The 22530-nt window shown below is 35.2% G+C and overlaps 2 protein-coding genes and 1 long non-coding RNA gene across 4 annotated transcripts; all 3 read left to right on the plus strand.

Moving 5' to 3' along the window:
* The first annotated feature begins 5101 nt into the window (after nt 1–5101).
* Nucleotides 5102–9845, plus strand: LOC117616759 (protein CHLOROPLAST IMPORT APPARATUS 2-like). 2 transcript variants are annotated; one of them, XM_034346169.1, is made up of 3 exons: nt 5102–7088; nt 8070–8225; nt 9486–9845. In XM_034346169.1, exons 1-3 carry the CDS (start codon nt 5985–5987, stop codon nt 9546–9548), a joined length of 1323 nt encoding a protein of 440 aa, XP_034202060.1. In that variant the 5' UTR covers nt 5102–5984; the 3' UTR covers nt 9549–9845. The 2 variants fall into 2 exon arrangements, with proteins under 2 accessions (XP_034202060.1, XP_034202061.1); XM_034346170.1 differs by lacking the exon at nt 9486–9845 and having other exon boundaries at nt 5103–7088; nt 8075–8197.
* Nucleotides 9846–11821: 1976 nt separating this feature from the next.
* LOC117612121 (tRNA-specific adenosine deaminase TAD2) lies at nt 11822–16935 on the plus strand. Its single transcript, XM_034340868.1, has 11 exons — nt 11822–11931; nt 12058–12108; nt 12436–12534; nt 13485–13574; nt 14145–14182; nt 14551–14617; nt 15153–15312; nt 15409–15505; nt 16064–16167; nt 16397–16446; nt 16625–16935. Exons 4-10 carry the CDS (start codon nt 13509–13511, stop codon nt 16438–16440), a joined length of 576 nt encoding a protein of 191 aa, XP_034196759.1. The 5' UTR covers nt 11822–11931; nt 12058–12108; nt 12436–12534; nt 13485–13508; the 3' UTR covers nt 16441–16446; nt 16625–16935.
* A 532-nt stretch (nt 16936–17467) lies between these two features.
* LOC117616528 lies at nt 17468–22213 on the plus strand. The gene is made up of 3 exons (XR_004584147.1): nt 17468–17643; nt 21401–21527; nt 21649–22213. It is a non-coding gene; the product is annotated as an uncharacterized LOC117616528 (long non-coding RNA).
* The last annotated feature ends 317 nt before the right edge of the window (nt 22214–22530 follow it).

The following is a 22530-nucleotide window of genomic DNA, read 5'->3' on the forward strand; positions in this document are numbered from 1 at the left end:
ATCATATAATCAAACATTGTTTTATTTTATGAAAAGATAAACTAGAGTTCAAATTTAATCTTATAGCTCCATTAGTGGCGGAGTCAGAAAATTTATCAAGGAAGGTCAACCTTAAATAGCGAGAGTGAAAATTTTGCCTAATTGATTGACTCATTTGTTTTAAAAAAATCATGAGAAATCTTAGAAATTATGAGGTGTGTTTATGTGTTAGAAAAAAGAAGCTACTAGAGCCAAGAGGGATTTTGAAATGTATTTGGTTGAGTAAACTCAAAAGATAAAAAGGATCAGCCATATAATATAGAAAATAATTGAGTCAAATGTGAGAAGGGTCAAGTGACCCTTGTGGGCCTTCATTGGCCCCGCCCATGAGCTCCATCACTTGATTATATCATACTGTTTAAAAAATTTGCACTGAAAGGTTAGACATTTAATCTTAAAATAAAAATAAAAAAGCATAGAAACTTAAATCCCACTATTAAATTGGTTTAATCAAATCTCTAGTATTGAAAAATATTTTTTTTCCTTCTTTATATTGATGATTAATTTTTATTTACATGTGCATCATTATTTTTCAATTTTAATTAAGCCGAGCTAAACAAAAACTTGACCCCATTTCAAAAACGAGCTGAGCCGAGCTTGAGCACAACTTTGTTTGAGTTTGAGTCAAGCTTGAGCTCGAATAATAACGTCCAACCTTGATGTTATTGGAGATCAAAAACCTTCTTTTGAATTCAAATCTCCATTTGGGTTTAAATTTAATTTGCTGTGAATGAATTTTTTATTTCAACAGTGTTACCTACCAAGAAAAAGAAAGGTGAACCAAAAGGAAATCTGTTTTCAATTTGAAGATTAACCTGTGTTGATAGAAAAAGTGAGTTGAGAGGTGATGAAAAGACTCGTGATTCAATGATGATTTGGTGTGCTACTCTCTCTCTCTCTCTCTCCATCATGTGATGTTGAAGATAATGCATGCTCATCATCAAAGAAGAAAAAAGAAGAAAAAGTTTGAAAATAAATGCGATAAAACAATAATACTGGCCTAACCTAATTGGCTTCCCGTGCGAAGGAATTAATGAGTCATGAAATTTCCAATATCCTAAGCTCACACTGTTTATCCAATTTCAAGGGCTGTGGGATTCCCAGGTCACCTTGTGAAGATAAGGGTGTGGTCACTCAGTCATTCTTTTGATGAGGAGGATATGCTCTTCGCTTGCAGTCTTTAGACTCTTGCGGTTAGGGGTGGGCACTCAAACCGGCAAACCGGAAATCCGAGCCGAACCACACCGAACCAAACCGGAAAAAAATCGAGTTGACAAAAAAGTCAAAAACCGGTCAAAAACCGAACCGGACCGGTTTGGACCGGATTCGGATCCGGTTCCATATCTTCAAAAACCGAACCGGGCCGAACCGAACCGGTGAAACTAAAAAAATATATAATTTCAATATATATTTATATTTAATGCTATATTTTTAATTTCACTAAAAAAACCTAATATTTATCCAAGTTCAATGTCAAAATATCTCTCTTTTCTCACTTTAATATTTATTTTTTATATGAAATTGAATAATTTGTTAATTTTCAAGTAAAAAAATAATATTTTAGTTGAGAATTGTATTACAAAACAATTTAAAAAAACAATTTTTATAATCCGGTTCAAAACCGAACCGAAACCGGAACCGGACCGAAATCGGTTCAAACCGAACCGGACAGTTTTTGAATTTTTTTAATTAAAATCGAACCGAACCAAACCGTATGAATAGTACCGGATCGGTTCTAATTTGAGGCAAAAACCGGTCCAAACCGAACCGTGCCCACCCCTACTTGCGGTCAGAAGAACAACGACATGCCCTTGGCCCAGTTGCTGCCTCTTTTACCATTTTCTTTAAATTCTTCCAAATTCAAACTCCTTTTCAACATGCTCTCTATTTTTTATTTTTTATTTTTTACACTCACCATTTAATATTTTTATTATTTAAAAAAAACCTTTTCTTTTTACCATTTTATCCTGGGGATTCTAAGAAAAATATTTTTTTCGATCTCAATTAATTGTACTTTATTTTTTTTTTCTTTTGGACTGATTTGACTTTCTATTCATTATTATTATTTTGTGAATGAAGAACTTGTTTGTTTGTAGTCAGTTGTTGTTGGCTCTCAGTGTTTTATATTCTTGTGTGTATTTGATATTGGCTGTAGGCCATCCGGAGTAGCAAAGGTGCGCAGACATGCTTCTCCAACCTTCTTGTTTTTTTCTTCTTCTTAATTTCATGACTACAGATTATTACTTCCTCAGGTTTCCGGTGTTTTCAAATTAAAATGACAATGGGTTGTAGTTCAGTTGGTTGAACTCCTCTACATCCACACATTTGAGTAAAGGTTAGAAACTCTAGCCTTCCAATAAATATTTGGGTAAACCATCCTCCCCAATTGTTTGTAAAAAAGACCTTTAAACAAATTTAACTGTTATTTTGACTTGAATTTATATTTTAATACATTAATTAAAAGAAAAAAAGTATGCAAAAAAGAATTTATGACATCTTGTAATGGAGGAGAAAAACTTAATTGCAACGGGAATAACACTGTTTTACTATTTCCGACTAATAATGCTATGCCATGTGGAAATGTTATCACGCGTGTCATGACATTATTAGCTGAAAATAGCAAGACAGTGATATCCCAGTTAAAAACGTCAATTTCAGTGTTATAGATTGTTAACTTTTTTTTTTTTTTTTTTTTTGTATTTTATTGACAGAAAACTTTTATTTTATTATAGAATCTAGTAGCTATGCAGTTATATAACTCTCTTTTTTAAAAAATTATAAAAAAAGTCCCATAACAGAAAAACTCTTCTTGCTTTTTTTTTTTTGTCTTATAAATATTTTATGCAGACACATAACCCTTTTATTTAGATATTCAAGGCAAAAAAAAAAAAAAAAACTTTCATTTTGTATAGCACCAGATGCCAATGATGTATTACTATTATCTGGATATTGCGGAACATATCTTTGACAAGATAATTCGAGTAACCCGAGTAAGAATTCAAAAAAGCACCGTACATGTTGACTTTTATCATTTGTCTCCTACAAAGAATGAATATGTATTTGAATATTTTGAGAGAATAATTCTTCTTTTATTTTCATATTTTGAGAGTGGGAAGTTCATTTGGAATCTCTTTCAGTAAAATAACGAACGATATCATTACATAAATAATTAATTAGTAACATTATATATGTGCCGCTAAATAATAGAATCAGATAATCGTTACTTAATTACAGTCTGACAACATATGAATTCAAATTCAAAATATAAGAATAGTCTGTCATTTTTGTACTGATGGATGATTATCCATCTTTTATGGTGCAAATTCCATATATTTGGGTGTGGCAAAAACCATAAGAAATTGATATTGTAATCTCAAAGTTATTGAACCTAATAAGCTCAACGTATGATTGCCATGGACCGCACATTAACATTGCAAAAGACACCAAAAAGGTTCAAATCATTGCTCTCCCTATTTCTTGATACACGTGAATATCTTCCAACCCATAAAAGAATTCCAGTCAGCCCTAAAAATCTCAAGCACCCAATCAGACCTTGCCACCTCAGCAGATAAGAAAAGGGTTTCCATAAAATCTCAAGTAACTTTGCAGGGGGGGGTATGGGTGGCATACTTAGAATCATCCACACAACACAGCACATCCATGCTTGTCCCATGGTTAGGATGAGAACATCTGGATCACCAGTTTTCACCACATGCCCATGCCCTTTGATCTTTTTTCAATTTTTGTGTATCTTATTATTCTAATTATTGTTTTTTTCTTTTTTCTTTTCTTAAATCCATTAATGCCCACTTTAATTATATATTTTGCTCAAATTAGGAAGTGAGATGAGGGTTTTCTCACACTGCCACGGAAGTTCTAACCTAATCAAAGCCATTTTTTACTAGGCTACCCCCGATTGACAATTATATTTACATGAATAGTTTGAAGTTCAAATTATATCACTAGAATTTTGCTCATACCCTAGGGATAGAATCATAATTGCAATGTGACATTCGATTTGGTATTTTGAGTGAGAGAAATAGAAAATGAAAAGGTTAGCAAGTAACCAGATAATTCATATTTAAAAAATGATTTTATTTAAATTAATGAAAAAACCTTCTCTTTCTTTCTTTTTTATTTATTTATTTTTGTTTTGATCACTTGAGAAAGCCCGTTTAAGTTGTTCTCAATGATTGGGTTGTTGATCGAATCATATATAAAACTTGTAAATAATTGCCCAAAAAAATATAAAGGTGTGGTTGCATGTGATACATCTCATTCATGTAAACACAAGTGGAGTGAGAAAACTCCAAAAAAAAAAAAAAATCAATGTTTATGTTTTTAATTTGAAGCAAAGGATTTCAATCAAGCCATATAGAAAATAAAAATCATAAACACAATATATTTTATCAATAACCATTTGAACAAAGTTAAGGCCAAAAGAAAGGCATTAGAAAAAAGCTGGAACTTGACAGTTTTATAATTTTTTTTTTTGGGTTTACTTCTGTATATATCTTTTTATAATAAAACCATTTCTTCTTTTTGAAAATTAAATATGAATTTATTGATAGAAATTAATAAATTAGACCAAATTGTATTTCATTAAAATGTTCTCAAATACTATTTAGTTTGTGGTGTCCTTAACCCTTTATTACGTAATTTGTTGAGTTAAAGTTAGACGTGTTGTCCGCTTATTGTAATCCTTTATTTTATCAATAAAATTTCCCTTGTTTCGTAAAAATTATCTCAAAATCTATAGCAAAATTCTCAAATAAAAGCATTACTATTTGAGAATTCATTACAGTAATAATAGTATTGCAGCATCCTCAAAAAGTATAGAAAATAATTATTTCCTCACAAAATGAATTTAAAAAAATATGAAGAAGGGGGGCAGCAAAAGCAGGGGAACAAGGGCAATATAGTAAAATAAGCAAGATAAAATGATTGAAGTGGTAAAAAAAAAAGAGAGAAATAAAACAAAACAAGGCAGAAAAAGAAAAACGGTCCCACAGCCAGAACTGCTGAAACTGGAGTATTGTCTCTTCCCCTGTCTCATCTCCATCACTCATACATAGGCACTTCTCAGTCTCTCAGTCCCCTCTGGAGAGAGAGAGAGACGGAGAGTAAGAGAGAGGATCTGTGTCTCTTCATATGCTACTTGTAGTATTTACAGGCTTCCCAACGGTTCTTTCCTCCTTTTATTTGGTTTGCCTCGTGACCTACTCTGCAAAAACACCACCTCCTCTCTCTTCTTCTCTCTCAATCCCTCTGTTTTGTGCTGAATTTTCACAGTATAATATACACTTCTTCGGTTCCCTTTATTGGGTAAATTTCCTTTCTGAGATATTTCCATACCTTCTTGCCCAATACCCAGTTACTTGCCTTTGAGTATCTGGTTTCTTTCTAGGGTTTTGGGATACTCTGTTTTTTTAAGAGAAACAGTTGTGAGAGGAAATAGGAACTTTTTCCTAATTCTTATGCATATCTCTGGGGTTTGCTTTCTTGGGTTTTTTAGAAACCTTTCTACTAGTGTCCCATGAAGTCTTGATTCCTTGTTCCAATTTGGAATTTCAGCATAAAAAAGACCCATTTCTCAAGTGTTCTACTGTGTCCCCCTTTCTATTTTATTCCCAAAACTGCTTGGCCTTTTCCTACTCTCATTTCAAGCCAGTACTTTTGTTTCTTCTACTTTCAGGGTTTAGGGTTTTGCACCTTTTTTCTTTCTGTCTTCTTTTCGGCAAAGATTTTGGCTTTTTTAGTCTTCCAAGTCTACTTGTTGAGCAGCCACAGCTCGAATTCAATCTGAATTTTGGGTTTTACTTTAGTTCCTAAACTCTATGAGTTCATCTCCTCTGTTTCTTCTGGGCTTTAACTCAACAACCACCTGAATTTTGGGGGTTTTCAATTCAATTCCTCTGCTTTTTGTTCCTCGAAATCATCCACAAATGTCTTCGTGTTTCAGCGGCAGCGGAAGAACCTATGCATTTGAGCTTGACATAGTCAAATCCCCATCCACATCAACCCGAACATCCACATCTTCTCCTTCTTCAACTCTCTCAGAATCAAGCAACTCGGGCCTCGCAATCTCAACTCGAAAGCCCCGAACCCCTCGAAAACGCCCCAACCAGACTTACAATGAAGCCGCCGCATTGCTCTCCACAGCTTACCCCAACATCTTCTCCACCAAAAACTTCACAAATCCTCGGAAATTCACCAAGCCCCACGACTCGTTCTTGGACCAATCTGCAGAATTGCTCTTGCCCTTCAGAGTCATCGACGACGGAAGCTCCGGTTTCTTAATCGGCGAGCCAATCGGAGAAAAACCCAGTTCTCAGTTCGAGCCCAAAGCCCTGATTTCGTTCGAAAAGATGTGCCAGAGTCCTGGGGAATTCGATTCCCAGGCTAATTCCAATTCCAATTCTATGGAGATGTGTGGAAGCTACCATCACCAAGATGAAGACTTCGATGCCGAGTCGATTCTCGACGAGGAGATTGAAGAGGGGATTGACAGCATCATGGGAAGTATGAACGTGGACATGGATTCAGTCGACGAGTCTAACAATGGCGGCGGTGGCGGTGGCCGTGGCGGGCAAATGAATTCGAACCCGAATCCAAATTCCTCGAATTCTTGTTACGGGTATCCGATGGGGTTGGGATTTGGCGGGAAATTCGAATTCGGGTTCGGGTTAAGAAGAGGGGGAGTGAGACCATTGAGGCATGTTGATGATGGGAATTGGTGGAGCTTCCCCACCGTCGATGTTCTTGAAATCTCTCCCAGATTCAACAAATCTCAGTCTTCTTCTACCCCAGCTCCGGCTTCGGTGGCCTCGGCTGGGAAGAAGAAGAAAAAGAAAGTGGAAAAACTATCGGTTTTGGAAGCGAAAGCCGCTGCGGAATTGCCCAAGGAGACGAATCCGATTCCGAAGGCGGAGGAGCCTGGGCTGATGCTGAAATTGGACTACGAAGACGTTTTGAATGCCTGGTCGGACAAAGCGTCGCCGTTTTCGGAGGAAATGCCAGGATCTGATGTGCCCGGAAACGACGTCTCTGTATGTTTCTCATCTCTCGCCGGAAAATCAAATTCCAGGAAAAAATATACGTTGTTCAAAGTGTGAAGCTTGAAAAAAAACGAGTTGCTCTGTTTTTTTTCTGTCAGGCCAGTAAAGTCGGTGCGCTTTAAGTACTTTATTCTGCGTTTTAATGAGAGTAGAGAACTCAGTTTTCTATTGGTGCTTTTTCTATTTCTCTCTTTTTTGCATTAATTTCATTTTGCTACCAATCTCACAATTTCTCTTTTTTTTTTCCTTTTTTCAAAAGCACAAAGTTTTTTTTTTTTTTTTCCTTCTGCTTTTGGTGTTTATAAAATTAATTATAATGGCTCTAACTTTTTTTTAAAAAAGAACTGAGTTCGTTGTCATGTCTTAAAATCCCACTTTTATTTCCAAAAATTTAGTGTAAAAGTTCGTTTAGTGTCATTCTGCTTACGTCTACGTATTTTGCGCGTGTTCCGAATATACTAATAATGAGAAACAAAAAAAACACTTGCCTATGTTTCACTTTAAAAAAAAATTTCCCCATCAATGAATATAAAAAAAACATTATTTCTCACCAACCATAACTGATAAGTTTGATATTTTAAACTCTCTTTTCTGACCTCTAATATTTTAAGCTTAAATGAGGCAAAGTTAATTGTATTTTTACCAATTCCGTTGCTTTGCCGTAATGTCAAAATACTTATTACTCTAAAAACAAACAAGAATATACGTTTTTTCATTTGTATATTTACTACTATTTTTTTTTATTTTTTAATGAGACTTTATAGGAGGCGGTATCAGTCCTTTTCTAGGTCGATATAATTGCTTAATCTCTTGGGACAATCCAGAATGTATGAGAAAATGACAGAATTGTCCTTTTTAAAAAAATTTCTATATAATTATTTGTGAATTATGGTATCAAAATTTCATGAGAGAGGGTGTGTGGTGCATATCACTGAATGATTTTGTTGATAATTTTGGTTTCGTTTGGGGCAGGCCAGGCTGGCCCAGATTGATTTATTCTCGGACGCCGGAGGACTGAGAGAGGCTAGCGTGCTGCGCTACAAGGAAAAACGGCGTACACGCCTCTTCTCTAAGAAGATCAGGTACCAAGTCAGAAAAGTCAACGCGGATCGACGGCCCAGAATGAAGGTACTTCTTTTTCTAAAACACTCTTGGTCGTTGATTAGAGTTATTCATCATTGATGGAAAAAAAGTGTTTTAAATTTCACATTGTTGAGTCCAAATAAAGATACAAGGCAATCAAACTAATTTAATTTCTTTTTCCTCCAATTTATGTCTTCTCCTTTTTTCCTTTTTCTTTTTTGTCACTCTCTCTTTATTTACTAGCTTGTTTTTGTTTTTCGGTTAAAATTTACTAGCTAGTGTGAGTAATCCAAGTTTTTTGTGCTTTTCAATAAACCAACTTCTAAAGCTCAAAATTGCGAATTTTTTTCATAAGGAAAAGAAAAACATTATAAGGAAAAAACTCTAGGGCACCGAAGGACTAAAATAGTCCCAATTACAAGATGAAACTAAATTTACACCCCATCATTTTATTCAGGGATGGATCCAGGTTTTGAAAACGGGGTGGGCTAAATTTACCTTACGTACAAATATTTTAAGAAGATACAAAATTCGACAGTACAAATGAATTTCATTGATAAAACAAAATACCCTAGTGAGGAGTACATATAAATAGAAACTAGTAAAACAAAAAAGAGTACCATTAAATCGAAGTTTTATTTGAAAACAACATGGATATTCCTTTACATTTAGTTGATGTAGTCCTAAGAGAATATATACTCCTAATTCTACTTCTGCTTCTTTCTTTTTTTTTTTTTCTACGTACAGGAAAGGGGTTGGCTATTGTAACAAAACAAAAGAGGAAAAAAAATAATAATAATAAAAGGGGAAGAAGGGGTTTATTTATGCGTAAAGTGTGGAAAGGCATACTTGGGTGGGCTAATGTTTTAGTTTAGGCTTACAAACATACAAGTGGCCTGGGCCATATAGCCCAGGTTGACCGTTTTTAAGGTCCTTTCTTGATTCTACTTCTAAATTAGTTTCTTGAAAAATATATTTAAAGAAGATAAGCACGTCAGCCTCTCAATCGATTCTTTGGGATCCTTCTTTTCTTCAAACGGAACGAACAGAGATAGAATCAGACCGATTTCCTAAATGCCTTTCTGGATATTCCTCAATGTCCCGGCTATTCAAGAGATAAAAATCAAAACATTTGCGAATACTTGTATATTGAGATTCTTATACATAAAATTCCTTTTTTTTTTCCTCACTAACAAGGAAAAGTTCAATTGAAACTTTAAATAGAATAACTTGTTCCCTATCATAGTAAGTCTATTTGTCTGATCTCTTTGTCTAACTCAGATTGGTCTTCCTTGTTTGTTTCAGGGACGATTTGTTAGAAGGCCTCATTCTAGCACCAATGGTCAAAGACAAAAGGAAATAGCATAAATGCTTGTTTTGGATTGTGGCCATCACACTTCTGGTCTCTTTTTCCCTTTTTCATTTTCTTGTATTAATTTCTTCTTTTATTTTTATATTTCTCTCACACTAAGAAGCCAAAGAGATGGAGACTAGTTAAGTAAAGAACGGGAGCATGGAGAATCACCAACATCTTTTAGTCTAGGTTCTCATTTTTATACATGTATCTCTTTTTTTCTTTCTTTTTTCTAGTCTTACAAAGATACTTAATTTTCTACTTGGTTCTAAAGTCATGCATACCTTATAGGTCAAGAGATTTTGTTGTTGGAGGCAAAAGTAGCACATAAATGAAGTTATGTTACTTGAAATTCAAGTGGGTTGTTTTCTTCTATATTAGGGTTTAGGTTTTTGAATGCTTATTTATTTTTTATAGTTTAACATATAAGCCCATAAATGGGGCCTAAATTATAAATAGACCCTATAATACTTCAATTATAGGGAAAACCCCAATTGATTTTTCAATGGGATCAAACATACCATAAGAGCTTTGAAAAGCTTTAAAATTACAACACTACCACTGAAGTTTGTGTTTCTTAATCCGATGGGTTTGAAGAGAAAATAATAGAAATTGATGGTTTTGGGGGTGATTATCAGATGGGCTTTGAGGGGTGTGGGAAAGCTGAAGGAAAATCTTCAATTTTTTTAATAAATGATTTGGCTCAAAACAGCGTCGTTTTGGCCAAGTAATTTTAAAAAAAAATTAATTGAGCCAAAACGACATTATCTTGTTCATGGAGTTTTTGTATAGGGTTAATTACACCAATGCTCCCTTAAACTACAGTTAAATCTTACATTGCCCTCTTAAACTTAAAATAGCCCACTTACCCCCTTGATTGTGGTTTGATAACCCCATCCAAAATTCTATTTATATCTGATGATGTTGTATGGGCTTTTTGGCAAGTTCATCCATGTGGCCCTTTAAAAATAATTTAAAGAAAATTTTATAAGAGCCTAAATTAAAATAATAATTAAAAAAAAGCCAGCAACCACCATCTTCTTCCCATCGCACCACCACCCCGTCAGCAAACCCAGCAGCACTAGCCCACCCCAAATTCAAGCTCCATCACCTTCGCAATCCAATCTCTACCAACGACATCGAACTTCAAAAACAAGCAAGAATCAAGGGGCATATAATCCAGATCTGCCGCCCCTTAATCTCTTTATTTTTTACTTTTCTTCACAACCTCTCAATCTCCTCTTTTGGACTACGGTGTGGGAGACTATGTTGTTGAGTTGTGGGGGTGGGCCATCTGTGATGGGAAAAAGAGATAAAGAGGAAGGGATGGTGCTGCCCCTTTTCTCCTCTTCCGCTCCCTCTTCTCCCTTAATTGACATGCTAATCTCGTAAAAGGAGATTGCATACAAATGAGGTTTTTTGCTTTTGTTTTCTGGATATTCATGGGTTCCGATCCATTTGTTGTGTGGCGAATTGGTTGTGTGTATGGGCTGTGAATGATTGGATCTAGTAGGGGATGGCGGTTGCCAGATTTGTAGGGGGAGTTGTGGCAGATTGGTGCATGTTGGGGTGTGGTCTACCATGGGCGGGTTGCAGGTGGGGATGAAGTTAAACTTGAGGGTGGCTCGGGCAGCGTGGGAAATATTGGGGAAGATAGTGGTTGTAGGGATTTAATTTCTTTTACTAATTTTTTTTATAAATTTTTGTTTCTTTTTTCTTTTGGCTTTATGAATTTTTATCGTTGTTTTTAATTTTTTTTGAATTTGTTTGATTAATTTATTGCTTATGTGGAGTCCACGTAAGCATAAAATAGCCCAAGTATACAAAATTACTCAAATACTCTTGCCACGTCATCAGATTTAATAAAGTTTTGGATGGAGTTGTGGGTTTTTTAATATATAATCTGTTTTAATAAATAGTATAGCCGGCTGTACTATTTTTAAATATAATATGCTTAAATAGTATAGTCGGGCGGCTCTACTACAATTTTTTATTATAAAAAACAGTATAGCCGCCTAGTTATACTGTTTTGACACACGTCACGGGACGCTTCTTGGGCGGGAGGCGGGTCCCCTTTTTTTTTCCCCAATAGTATAGCCCCCCGGCTATATGCTTTTTAAATATAATATGCTTTAAGAGTATAGCCGCACGGCTATAATGGTTTTTTGGTTTCAAAATAGTATAGCCGCACGGTTATAATGGTTTTTTGGTTTCAAAATAGTATAGCCGCACGGCTCTACTTTTATAGCCAGCGCGCGGCTGTACTCTCAAAGCGAAAGGAGGGGAGGGGAGGTGTAATTAAGCCTAAAAAATATTGAAGCGCAGTACGCTTCTTCTTCCCCAGGCAAAACATCGAGCAGTTGGAAGGCAGTCCATAGGGTCGCACCACCGGTTCAGGTAGACCTCCAAGCCTATTTTCATGGCTTTTTTAGTGTCGTTTGACCCTGTGACCCCACTGTGGTTCCATCTCTGCTTCTACACCTCGAATCCACTAACCTGTGTTTCTCTCTTCCACCACAACAGCTTCTCTTCCATGTGCTTTCGTCCCTGGCAGTATCATAGCTGTTCCTCCAGGTTAGAATATTTTTATCATAGCTGCTCCTCTTCGTTTTTTTATTTTGCTTTCTGATATACCGCTGGGTATTTTCCATTTTGCTTATTCAAAGTTTTCTAATTCTCTGTATGGTATGGGATTGCTTACTAAAAAGATTTGGGTTTCGCTGGAAATGACTTAAGGTTGGAATCGAGAAAATAGAAAGCAATGATGTATGGATTGTATGGATTTGGCTAGTAATTGGTCTTTGTTTTATGGTTTTGGCTAAGTTATTCGTTTTTTTTTAAATATCAAAAATTTATCTATAATTCAAGTTTGACTAATTGGATCATTATTCCTACAATTAGTTTTGCAGTAAAAGAGGAAGAAATAGAGACTGAAAAACAAACCCAACGCATTTGACAGAAACAAAAAGAGCGTCAACTCCCGTCGTCACTGCTGCCAAAGTAAGTCTTAAAGTAATTTTCTTTTATTTAAAAAAGAAAAGCTTTAGATAGTTTAATCCAATTCTTCAAATGGGTTCTGAGAATTTTGTGTGTTATGAGGTTGAAGAGCGTTGAAAATGGTTGAAAACATTTTGGGTGTTTGGTGTTGAGGTTGTTGATTTAGAGAGAACATGCACCCAACACCCTTCTGGAGAAAAACACTCGAAAGAATGTCACTTTGCATTTATATTCTAGTTTTATTGGTGATTTTTCATGTTATTTTTGCATATAACATGCACATTTCATGTATGTAATGTAATCTTAGAGTCTGAGGAGGAGGCAGGCCTCCATCACCTCAATATCTGTGGTTAAAATACTCCTGAATCAACTTGCAAAATTTCCCAGCACATGAGTTATTGTGCTTCCCCATTTAGGGAAAATTTGATTATATTATTAATATATCATGAATATGTTTTGGGATAGATTTGGCAATTGGTTACTAGGAGGCTAACCAAGAAGCTTTTAAGGGACCATCCATGGTTGTCCCAAACTAGTGCTCCATTTTTATCCTTTTCTAAGTGGGGTTACTAGTAATGTTTTGTCTCCTTTTCTGAAGGAAATCACAGGCATTCACCCTCTTGTGAGCTGCTAGCCCAAACTCAAAATCTTCAACTTAGTCGGAACTTTTTGTTCCCAAATCACTTCAGCTGGATCAAAGGCTGGTGGATCCAAATTATCAACTAAAATTCTCTGAAATAAGATTTTTATGAGAAATCCCCTAAATGTTCCAGCTTCTAATGCCTCAAATCCTTATTACCCCTTGTAATTGGTGACAAATTAGGCTTGAGAGATCCCGAGTTTGTAATTTGGCGTATTTCAAGCCAAACTGAAGTTTATTCTGTAGTTACAGTAAAATTTTCTCTCCTTTTGTTCTATTATCTTCTAACTGCTTGTATGTTTTGCCTTTTCAGTCTTCCCTTGTGTATATTTCATAGATGTCATCTCTCGGGGAAGAGTACCCTGACGATACTCTTACATTTATGCTTCTTGCTATAGAACAGGTAATTCCGAGACTTCCTACTTGCAGGCTGCAATATTAAATTAGTGTTTGATTGTAATAGAAAGGACTAAATTTATGATAGATACATACCATAAACATCCTGACCTATGGCATGGTAGAGGCTTATAAATTGTGGGAGGTGATTTGGCTTCAATTTCCAGGATTTTAAGTTGTGAAAATATTGTATTCCTTACAAATACCCAAGTTTGATGTATCAATGATGGACTGGCCTGGTGATGTTAGTAATTTTTTATCTGCCAATGCCATTCACTGAGATTTCTTTACATTTCTGAGTCAAAATGAGTCCCAATTGGCTTTTATTTCCCCCCTTTTATAGTAGGATTGAGTCTGGTGTTTGTTGTTTATCTTTGGCCATTTGTGTTATCATTAGTTCCAATCATCTAACAGAAATTTGCGTTTCAGCTGATGGCAACACTATGCATCATGTAGATTCAACTGCTGTGCACACAATGTCTTTACTTTATTATTTTTCATTGTCATTTTGGGTGCTTAAATTTGCTACCCTTGCAGGTATATAACTTTTATATTTGGTCTTGCTTTCTTATTGTAGGCAAAGGTGGCTATGGACTGCCTCGAAGTTCCTGTTGGGTAAGATTTCTGGTAATTGTATAATTTTCCTGGTTTTAAGAGTCTTTATTTATTTGGGTTTTATACTCACCTTTTTTGGCCTTTTTCTTTAATCATATAACACCTGGAAATGTTCAGCTTTACCTTGTTCCTAAGTATATAGTTTAGTGCAAAATATTATTTTCTTCTGAATTTTTGAAAGCATGTCTGTTACTCATAATTTAAATATCATATGCCTATCTTATGTATTGATCCTATCACATTATTGAAACCCTATTGATCACATCATTGAAATTTCATACAGTATGCTTGAAATTTGCTGCTTTTGTTAGAAGTCAAGAGTGTGACTATGTCAGTGCATCTTCTAATCAATAAATTTGATTGATCAGCTGTGTGATTGTTGAAGATGGCAAGGTCATAGCATCTGGAAGAAATCGAACAACTGAGACACGAAATGTAAATTTACCATTGGTTCCTCTCTCTCTTTTTTTCCGTGGTTCTTGTTGGTAACTTTATCTATATACAGACTGTTTTTAAACTGAAGAAGCAATTGTTCCTGTGTATTTGAATTTTTGAGGCTTCTCATTTAACGACTAGCCACGCCTCTCTAGTTTGCTTCATGAGGATAATCTCTCGCATTTCAGTTGCATCTTTCTCCAAAATACAGTTTTCCTTGGAACCACATAAAAAAGATGGGGTCCAGTTAATGCATTTTCTCGGTGATCTTAATTATTTTTTGTGGGATGACTGAGGCTAATTCAACTAATTGGAGCTAGACCGTAAGTTTTATGTGATTATCATTAAGAACGTAATGCATTCTTTAGGGTTTTCTCGTAAGTATTTTTTTTCTTCTTAAATTATTATAATAATTTATAAGATGTGATCTCTGTTTGGAACTTCTTTGCTTTGTTTTATGTCCAGGAAGTCTGCTTCATATGTAAGCCTTTGGAAATTTAGTTTATAGTTTAATGTGCTTGCCATAAAAATGCAGGCTACAAGGCATGCAGAGATGGAAGCCATTGATACCCTTCTTGAGCAGTGGAGAGAAAAGAGGCTTTCACAGTCAGAAGTTGCCAAAACTTTTTCAAAATGTAAACTCTATGTTACATGTGAACCATGTATAATGTGTGCAGCGGCTTTATCATTCATTGGTATGCCCCTTTTCTTAAGATTTTGTTAATAAATTTCGGCACTTTTTTCTCTTTCCTCTTGCCACTAATATAGGTGACTCTTCTTCCCTTCTTTAGGAATAAAGGAAGTATTTTATGGCTGTGGCAATGATAAATTTGGCGGGTGTGGATCAATATTGTCATTGCACTCAAGTAGCTCTGAGCCACTCATTAGGTTTCTTTCTGAACCCGACCTCACAACAAGAATTAACTGATTTTTTGCTGTGTCTTCACTAGTCGTTACTTTTTTTACAAATTGTTTCCTTGACACACACTCACTCACACACCGAGATTCGTGGACAGAATACATTTTATCCTTATGTGCACATAATTGCATCTACAATTTTAATATGACAAGATATGAAATATTTTTACCAAAGATGGTGTGTTTAGGATGCCTGATGAAATATTTTCATATTCGAGATTGTGCTGATGAGAATAGTTCAGGCATATTTGTGTAAATACACTGTCTGTAAATGGAATTTTTAAGTGCCTTTAGCAATTATAGAAAAACACACGAGTTATAGTCTTCTCAACACTGCATTCTCTGAGTGTTTCAAATATTTTTTTTTTTACTTGTTATGTCTGTCATTGCTGTGTTGGTGCAGTATACTCTAAACGAAAATTACTAATGCAGTATAATGTTATTCCTCTGATCTTATTGAACATGATTGTTGCATCAAACCATTCATGTGGTGGGGCTTTCTCAGTTTTTACTTTCCCTTTGTTGTAGTGGTGGAGCTCCAAGAGGTGAAGGATTCAAATGCAATGGAGGTATAATGGCATCAGAAGCAGTCTCTCTTTTTCGTAGTTTTTACGAGCAGGGAAATCCTAATGGTATCTAGTTTATTCATGATTTAAGTTTTTTTGGACATCATGCCTCTATAGGGAATTGTTATTTTGTTTAGTTTGTCAACTCCTTTTCTCATTGACGGATTCCAATAGCATGTAGAAAAATTCATGTTATGCTGATCACCTTTGTTAGTTGTTAACATATATTTGTTGCTTAGAATATTCATTTTCTAGCTGAAGTATTTAATTGATTGTATTCTTTGGTTTCTTTCAGCTCCAAAGCCTCATAGGCCTCTTGCTCAACAGGCAACACAATGAACAATGGTGAGGCTGAGTCTGTTGAAGTTCATTTCTCTTTGTATTTGATTGTTTGCCTGCTTTTCAGTTTTTGTTTTCGTTACCTTCTATTTATCACCTTTTTTAAAATTTTATTTAATTTTATTAATTTTATTTACAGTTCGGTCCGCTTAACCTAATAAAAATTGTTCATTTGGATTAACAGTTCAAATAAAGTTCTGGACTTTCTTAAGGTTTGCACAAGCCTGAGCTCAATACTTCAGGATTTCAAAACGGAAAGCGGATGGAAACTTTGAGAGAGGTTCAGAAAATATGCGTCTCTCTTCAAACTTCTCATGGAAACATATGAAGAGACATCAAACACAAGCAAAATCTGAAGCTGCAACACTTCATCGAAAGTTTCAACAAAGAGAAGAATTCTTTTGTTTAATTGAAGTACATATGAAGTTTACTAAAGTCCAGTTTACTCTGAAGTTAATTTGATAAAATATAATGATATACATGGTTTTACTCAAAGGACTTCCATCACATGTTATTCTTCCTCTCATTGAGAAGGTTACATTGTGTATACAATAAGAAATATAACTATTTTTTGTTACCCAAGAATAAGTCAGCTATATAAGTATGGGTGTGTGACTATGCATAAAATAAATAAATAGTCTAGCCGTGCGGCTATACTTAAATAAAAAATAAAAAATATAGTCTAGCCGACCGCCTATACTATTTAAAGATTCGAATATAATTAAAACGTATAGCCGAGCCGATATACCTAAAAATAAAAAATAAAAAATAGTATAGCCGCCCGCTATACTATTTATTTATTTATTTTATGGATAGTCACGTTCATATACTTATATTTTATTTTTAAGTATAGTATAGCCGCGCGGCAATACTAAAAAATAAAATAGTCGGCTATACTCTTAAAATACGTCCGAATATTTAAATAGTATAGCTGCCCGTCTATACTATTGTTTTATTTTTATTTTTACATATAGCCGGCCGGCTATACGATTTTGGGTTAAATTGGTTAATCAAATTAGTTCAAAGCCAAGTGTAAAGGCCATAAAACTCGTCTCCCACCGTCTTCGTTTGTTCCTCTTCTCTGTCTGTCAACAGAACAGCCGAATGCTCCTCTGCAACATTCTCATTTCTAGTTGAAAGCGTTCAAGAAACGAAAAAGTTCCTCTTCTTCTCTGGGTTGGGCCTTTGGATTGGCCATCCATGGTATGTTGTGCCAATTTCTTTTTCTTTTTCTTTTTCTTGTTCTTCGTTTTCTTAGTTTAGTTTGATATGCTTTACTCTTTGTTGCATGTCATAATTTTGCCCTATGAATTTGTTCGATTAATTGCAATCAGTGATGCCATTTATTGTTGGAATTGAGATAAACCCCATTTGAGATACGGATTTGGGCTCGCTTTACCCCTTTGGGGTTGACGAAATTGGGTCCATTTGCATGTCTCTGCCCATCAGTTATTAGATGGAATTCACACTACGTTGGTTTAGTTTTGATATAAGAACAAAGGAAAAGAGAACCTGTAACCTTTGTTTCTGGTGCCTGAAATTGTTGTTGAATCTCACTTACTGTCAGAAGCAGACTTCAGTAGGTGTGTGTGGAACAGTTTGAGTGATTGATTTTTCTGTGGTCTTTGTATTTATTTTCTATCCATCACGGTGTCTATGAAGAAAGCATTGGAAAAGTAGAGAATTTGGCAAGTTTATGTTCTCCAAACATTTTTAAGATTTGGTTAGAGTCACTGTAATGCTGTTTTCTTTCTATATTCTGTTTGATATATATAGCTATTGGTGTCATATAAACAGCTTCCTTTTAAGTAGTAATACTTGAATGCAAAGAATCTGTATTTTTCAATGTATTAATTTTTCAAGCACTACGAGAAAATAAAGAAATGCGTCTAATCATGTGCAGGAAACTAATGAAGGAAACATGTGGTGTTCTACGATATTGCATAAGAGAACTGTTGAATTTAAAGTTGTGTATAGCTTTACACACTACCCAACCCACCTTGAATTTGGTCTTGGTAGCATGCCTCCTTGCAATTTGTGAAATAGATATACTAATCCTTGCAATTTATGAAATGGATATACTAAGTTTTAGTCCATATAGCATTTCTGAGTAAATAAGTGTCAAATCTGTCTAATTAATGATGCGGGCATCCATAACAAACCTCTTAAGGTTTATCAACAAAGGAGGAAACGATCAGCCCATCCAACATTATCATTATGGTTGGGTTGAAATTTTAGAGCAGCTTTCCTTCTTTGTTAGTTTCCTAGGTTCTCTAGTTTTCCACATTTCAGTAGTATTTTTAGTTTTCCGGATCTCAGTAGGATTTCTAGTTTTATCAAGGGATTTTTATCTTATTGTCTCTAGGTTTTAGTTTGCTATAAATGCCCCCCATGTAGTTCTTTGGAATTCAGAGTTGAGAGTTTTACTGCATTATGTTTACAGGTGGAGATGCCAGTTGAATTTTTGAAGTTACGTGTTGCATTACACAATAATTCACTCACCTTGAATTTGGTGTTTATAGCAGACTGCATTTTTATTACATATAGCATTTCTCAATGTTTAGTTTGTCTAATTATTATGCTTTTTAATTAGATTATGCATCTGAAAAAGAAAAAGGAAAATGTTGCACTGAGTGCAGTAGATGATGAGGTATCGACTATCAGTAGAAGTTCTAGGAAAATCCTCTTGGAGGTTTAAGTTAAATTTATCCTGATATTTCATTGTATTGCAAATAGATATCATGGATTTCTCCAATCCAAGACATCAACAACATGGGAAGTTGACGAAAACAACCAAAATTTCTTCTTATAGTTATGTTTTCTGAGTTGGTGTCTCATGCCATGCCTTAATTCTATGTTAGTTATTATCTTCCAGCTACAAATTACATTGTTGACTTTGTGTGAACCAGAAATTTAGGTGTCTCATGTCTCAACTATGGTGATTTTAGATGGTGATTTTATGGCATGCTACAAGGTGATTACTTTTATATCATCCAAGGTGGTAAGGAACATATGCATGTTCTCGGTCTTTTGTCATGCACAGCGCTCATTTGGGTTATTAACTGAAACTATTGCAGTGGATTACTGCTCTTCTTTTAGGAGTTTTGAAATTTGGAGAAATTTGATGGGTTGATGAACTGCTTGCCTCTTGGGGCAGAATGGGGGTTTGGAATCTGGAATCTTTGCTTTTATGCTGTGGACTTGTAGAGCTTGTGGAGATCTTTTTTGGAAAAGAATTCCGAAGAGGAGTTTGGTGGCTGTAGCACAAAGACTGTTATATCACATGGTAGAGGATTATGGATTTCAGATAACAGTTGGTAGGCAAGTGCATTTTTTTCATGGTATGACGTGCCTAATTGCCCCTTGAAGAATGCTTTTCTTGATTTGGCAGCTGATAAAAATGGTTGTGTGTGATGGAGATGGTATCTCTCAGATCCCTATATTTTTAGAGAATCTGAATGAATGAGAGCTGGTTTTTGTGTTGGATTCCTCTTAAGACTTTAATAGTGGTGAAGGTGGTAGAATTAGGGTTTGATGACTAATTGAGTTGGACTCTCAAAAGGGGAAGAAATTTGATGCGAAGACCTATTTAAAATTCTTTTCAGTGGAAAAGTTTGGGACAGGCACATCCCCCCCAACTTTTTATTTGGATTGCTCATTAGAGAGTTTTGATGATTACTTGATGAAATGGGAAGCTTCTGGTTAGTGTTAATAGATGCTATGTGTAAGAGCTAAAATAAACCATGTATCATTTACATTTTTATTGTTCAGTGCCCAGGGAGCTATGGGATTACATATGTTATATCTTTGTGCTCTCATGCTGATGCTGAAAAGTGTCATTGACGTTCAATTGCAGGTTTATTATAATAGAGAGGTTTGGTAGGCAGTACCATTTCATTTGTCCTAGTGTTTGTGTTGAGAAATATCATATAGCATTTGAAGAGTAGCACTGTGTCATGGAGTTAAATGAAAGTCATTGAGAGGACTATTCTATTTCTAGGGGACGTATAAATACCTTTTTTATAAAAAAAATTGGGTCTTCTTCTCTTTACAATTTCAATGGGATGCACCGTCTCTATATGACTTATGTTAGCACCTCGTAACAATTTTATTTTAATTATTTATGAGGTGTTTTTAATTTTTTCAAACTTCTCTTAGGGAGTAATATTGGAGGTGAGGGGATGAAATGGGGTTTATCCAAAATGGGGGTGTTTAAGGATAAACCATACTAAAGGGAATCCATTTGGTGTTCAATCCTTGCTCTTTCCATGGAAAGAAATTTTGTGTAATGCTGCCCCACCTAAGGCAGCTTCTTTTGCTTGTACAGCATCTTTGGGTAAGGTTTAAACAATAGATAATGTAATTGGACAACTCGCACTTGTCCATCAGTTGTGTTTGTGAAAGCAAGCAGAGGAATCTGTAAATCACTATTTCTTTGTTGCATGTTTGCTAGGAAATGATGCTATTTTTCATCCTCTCTCTCTCTCTCTCTCTCTCTCTCTCTCACACACACACACACACACGCACGCACGCACGCACGCACGCACGCAGAGTCTTTTTGGAATTCCTTGGGTGATGATAGCTACAGCTGATGTATATGTGGAGTCCATGTATGGTTTGTCAAGAAGACTAATAACATAAGTTAAGAGTCCACCGTTGCGTTCTTCATGGTATCTGTGGCTGGAGCAAATTTTTTGTTATTTTGAGGGGATAGAGCATTCATCATGGAAGTGAAACATGACTTTTTAAGGCTACCATTTGATTGGAAGATGAAGATAGTCTGACTTTTTCTTTTTCTTTATTCCCCATTTTGGATTACGTTCTTCCTTGCGTTCACTTGGTGTTTTGAAATTAAAACCTTATGCATTGAAAAACTTGTCTTAAAAATTAAAAGGAAGTGCATGAAGTTCTGGAGTTTGATTCCTGTGTTTAAACTGACATTTTTTTTCCTTGGAAACAGAGGTTGGTGCAACTTTTGGGTATGCCACTTCAGTAATATATGAAACTCCTATTTCAAACATATAAGAGGGTGAATTACTCTGGGACTTTATACGAACGTGCACCAGATATTAGTGAGGTTGTTTCAGGTGAAAATGTTAATACAGAGTTCCTTTCCTAGTTCAATTGAAGCTGCTCTATTTTGTGTATTTTAACCATGGGTCACAAGATGTCTTATGTAATTGGGTGCTTGGTGCTGAAACTTGGCAGATGTGTACAAAATGCGACTCTCATTGCAGCTGCAGAAAAGCTCAACTAAACTCAAAGGAAAATAAGAATACTGATGATTTCCCATCCTTACTTTTTCCAAGAGGTTCTTCCCAGCTGTCAGCAGTCAGTTTAATCTCTGAAAGTAGTGCACCTAATGTCGTATATAAAAGGAGGAAATTATGAAGAAACTATGTCACCATATTTTCAGAAGATCCAGAAAAGGAAGAGAGGAAGAGAGAGATCCTAACCACAATTATCATAATTTATATCAAATTGATCACATTGATCGCAAATAGAATTCCAAACCAGTTGACAACTCATGCGAAATTTTACCATAGCCTTGCTTTTGGTATAATTTTTAGTTAATGATCAATCCCATGTGTAATTCTTGTTTCTCTACTGCAACTAGTCAGTCCAAATTAACAACTCTTCGGCCAAATCCGGTTTTCATTGCTTTCTTTCAGTTTAACTTGGTTTGTTTTCATGTTATGTATCCACTCCATAACAAGATTTGTTGCTATTACTTTTTTTATAGTAGTGATTCAGACTTTGTTATTCTATTTCACAACTGTTTATGATTGAATCGAATTTGCTATTTCTTATTTACACTAAATAATAGTCCTTAAATGGATGGGAACTAATCTATGCTAGTTCCCAACTCGGAATTCAGTAGTTTGATTGAGAGTCAGGTTACTTAAGACGCAAGTAATTATTTATTAATCAACCTATTAGACTATCTCGAATGCTAATAGTGGCACGCTCGCATCTCATACAATTTCTTGACCTATGGCTACGGTAGAGCTATTTGGGGTAAACAATAATTGGTTAAACAACATGATCATGCATGCCAATCTCGTTTTACTCTTATTAGGGGTGGTCACG

Source organism: Prunus dulcis, chromosome 1 (assembly GCF_902201215.1).
Source record: "Prunus dulcis chromosome 1, ALMONDv2, whole genome shotgun sequence".
NCBI lineage: Eukaryota > Viridiplantae > Streptophyta > Magnoliopsida > Rosales > Rosaceae > Prunus > Prunus dulcis.

Excerpts from the sequence above, each read along its gene's own strand:
- LOC117612121 (XM_034340868.1), top strand. The coding sequence starts at position 13,509 with ATGTCATCTCTCGGGGAAGAGTACCCTGACGATACTCTTACATTTATG. Across the intron at positions 13,575-14,144 it reads TGCTTCTTGCTATAGAACAG|GCAAAGGTGGCTATGGACTG; the intron begins GTAATTCCGAGA and ends TTCTTATTGTAG. Across the intron at positions 14,618-15,152 it reads GAACAACTGAGACACGAAAT|GCTACAAGGCATGCAGAGAT; the intron begins GTAAATTTACCA and ends ATAAAAATGCAG.
- LOC117616759 (XM_034346169.1), top strand. The coding sequence starts at position 5,985 with ATGTCTTCGTGTTTCAGCGGCAGCGGAAGAACCTATGCATTTGAGCTT. Across the intron at positions 7,089-8,069 it reads TGCCCGGAAACGACGTCTCT|GCCAGGCTGGCCCAGATTGA; the intron begins GTATGTTTCTCA and ends CGTTTGGGGCAG. Across the intron at positions 8,226-9,485 it reads ATCGACGGCCCAGAATGAAG|GGACGATTTGTTAGAAGGCC; the intron begins GTACTTCTTTTT and ends TGTTTGTTTCAG.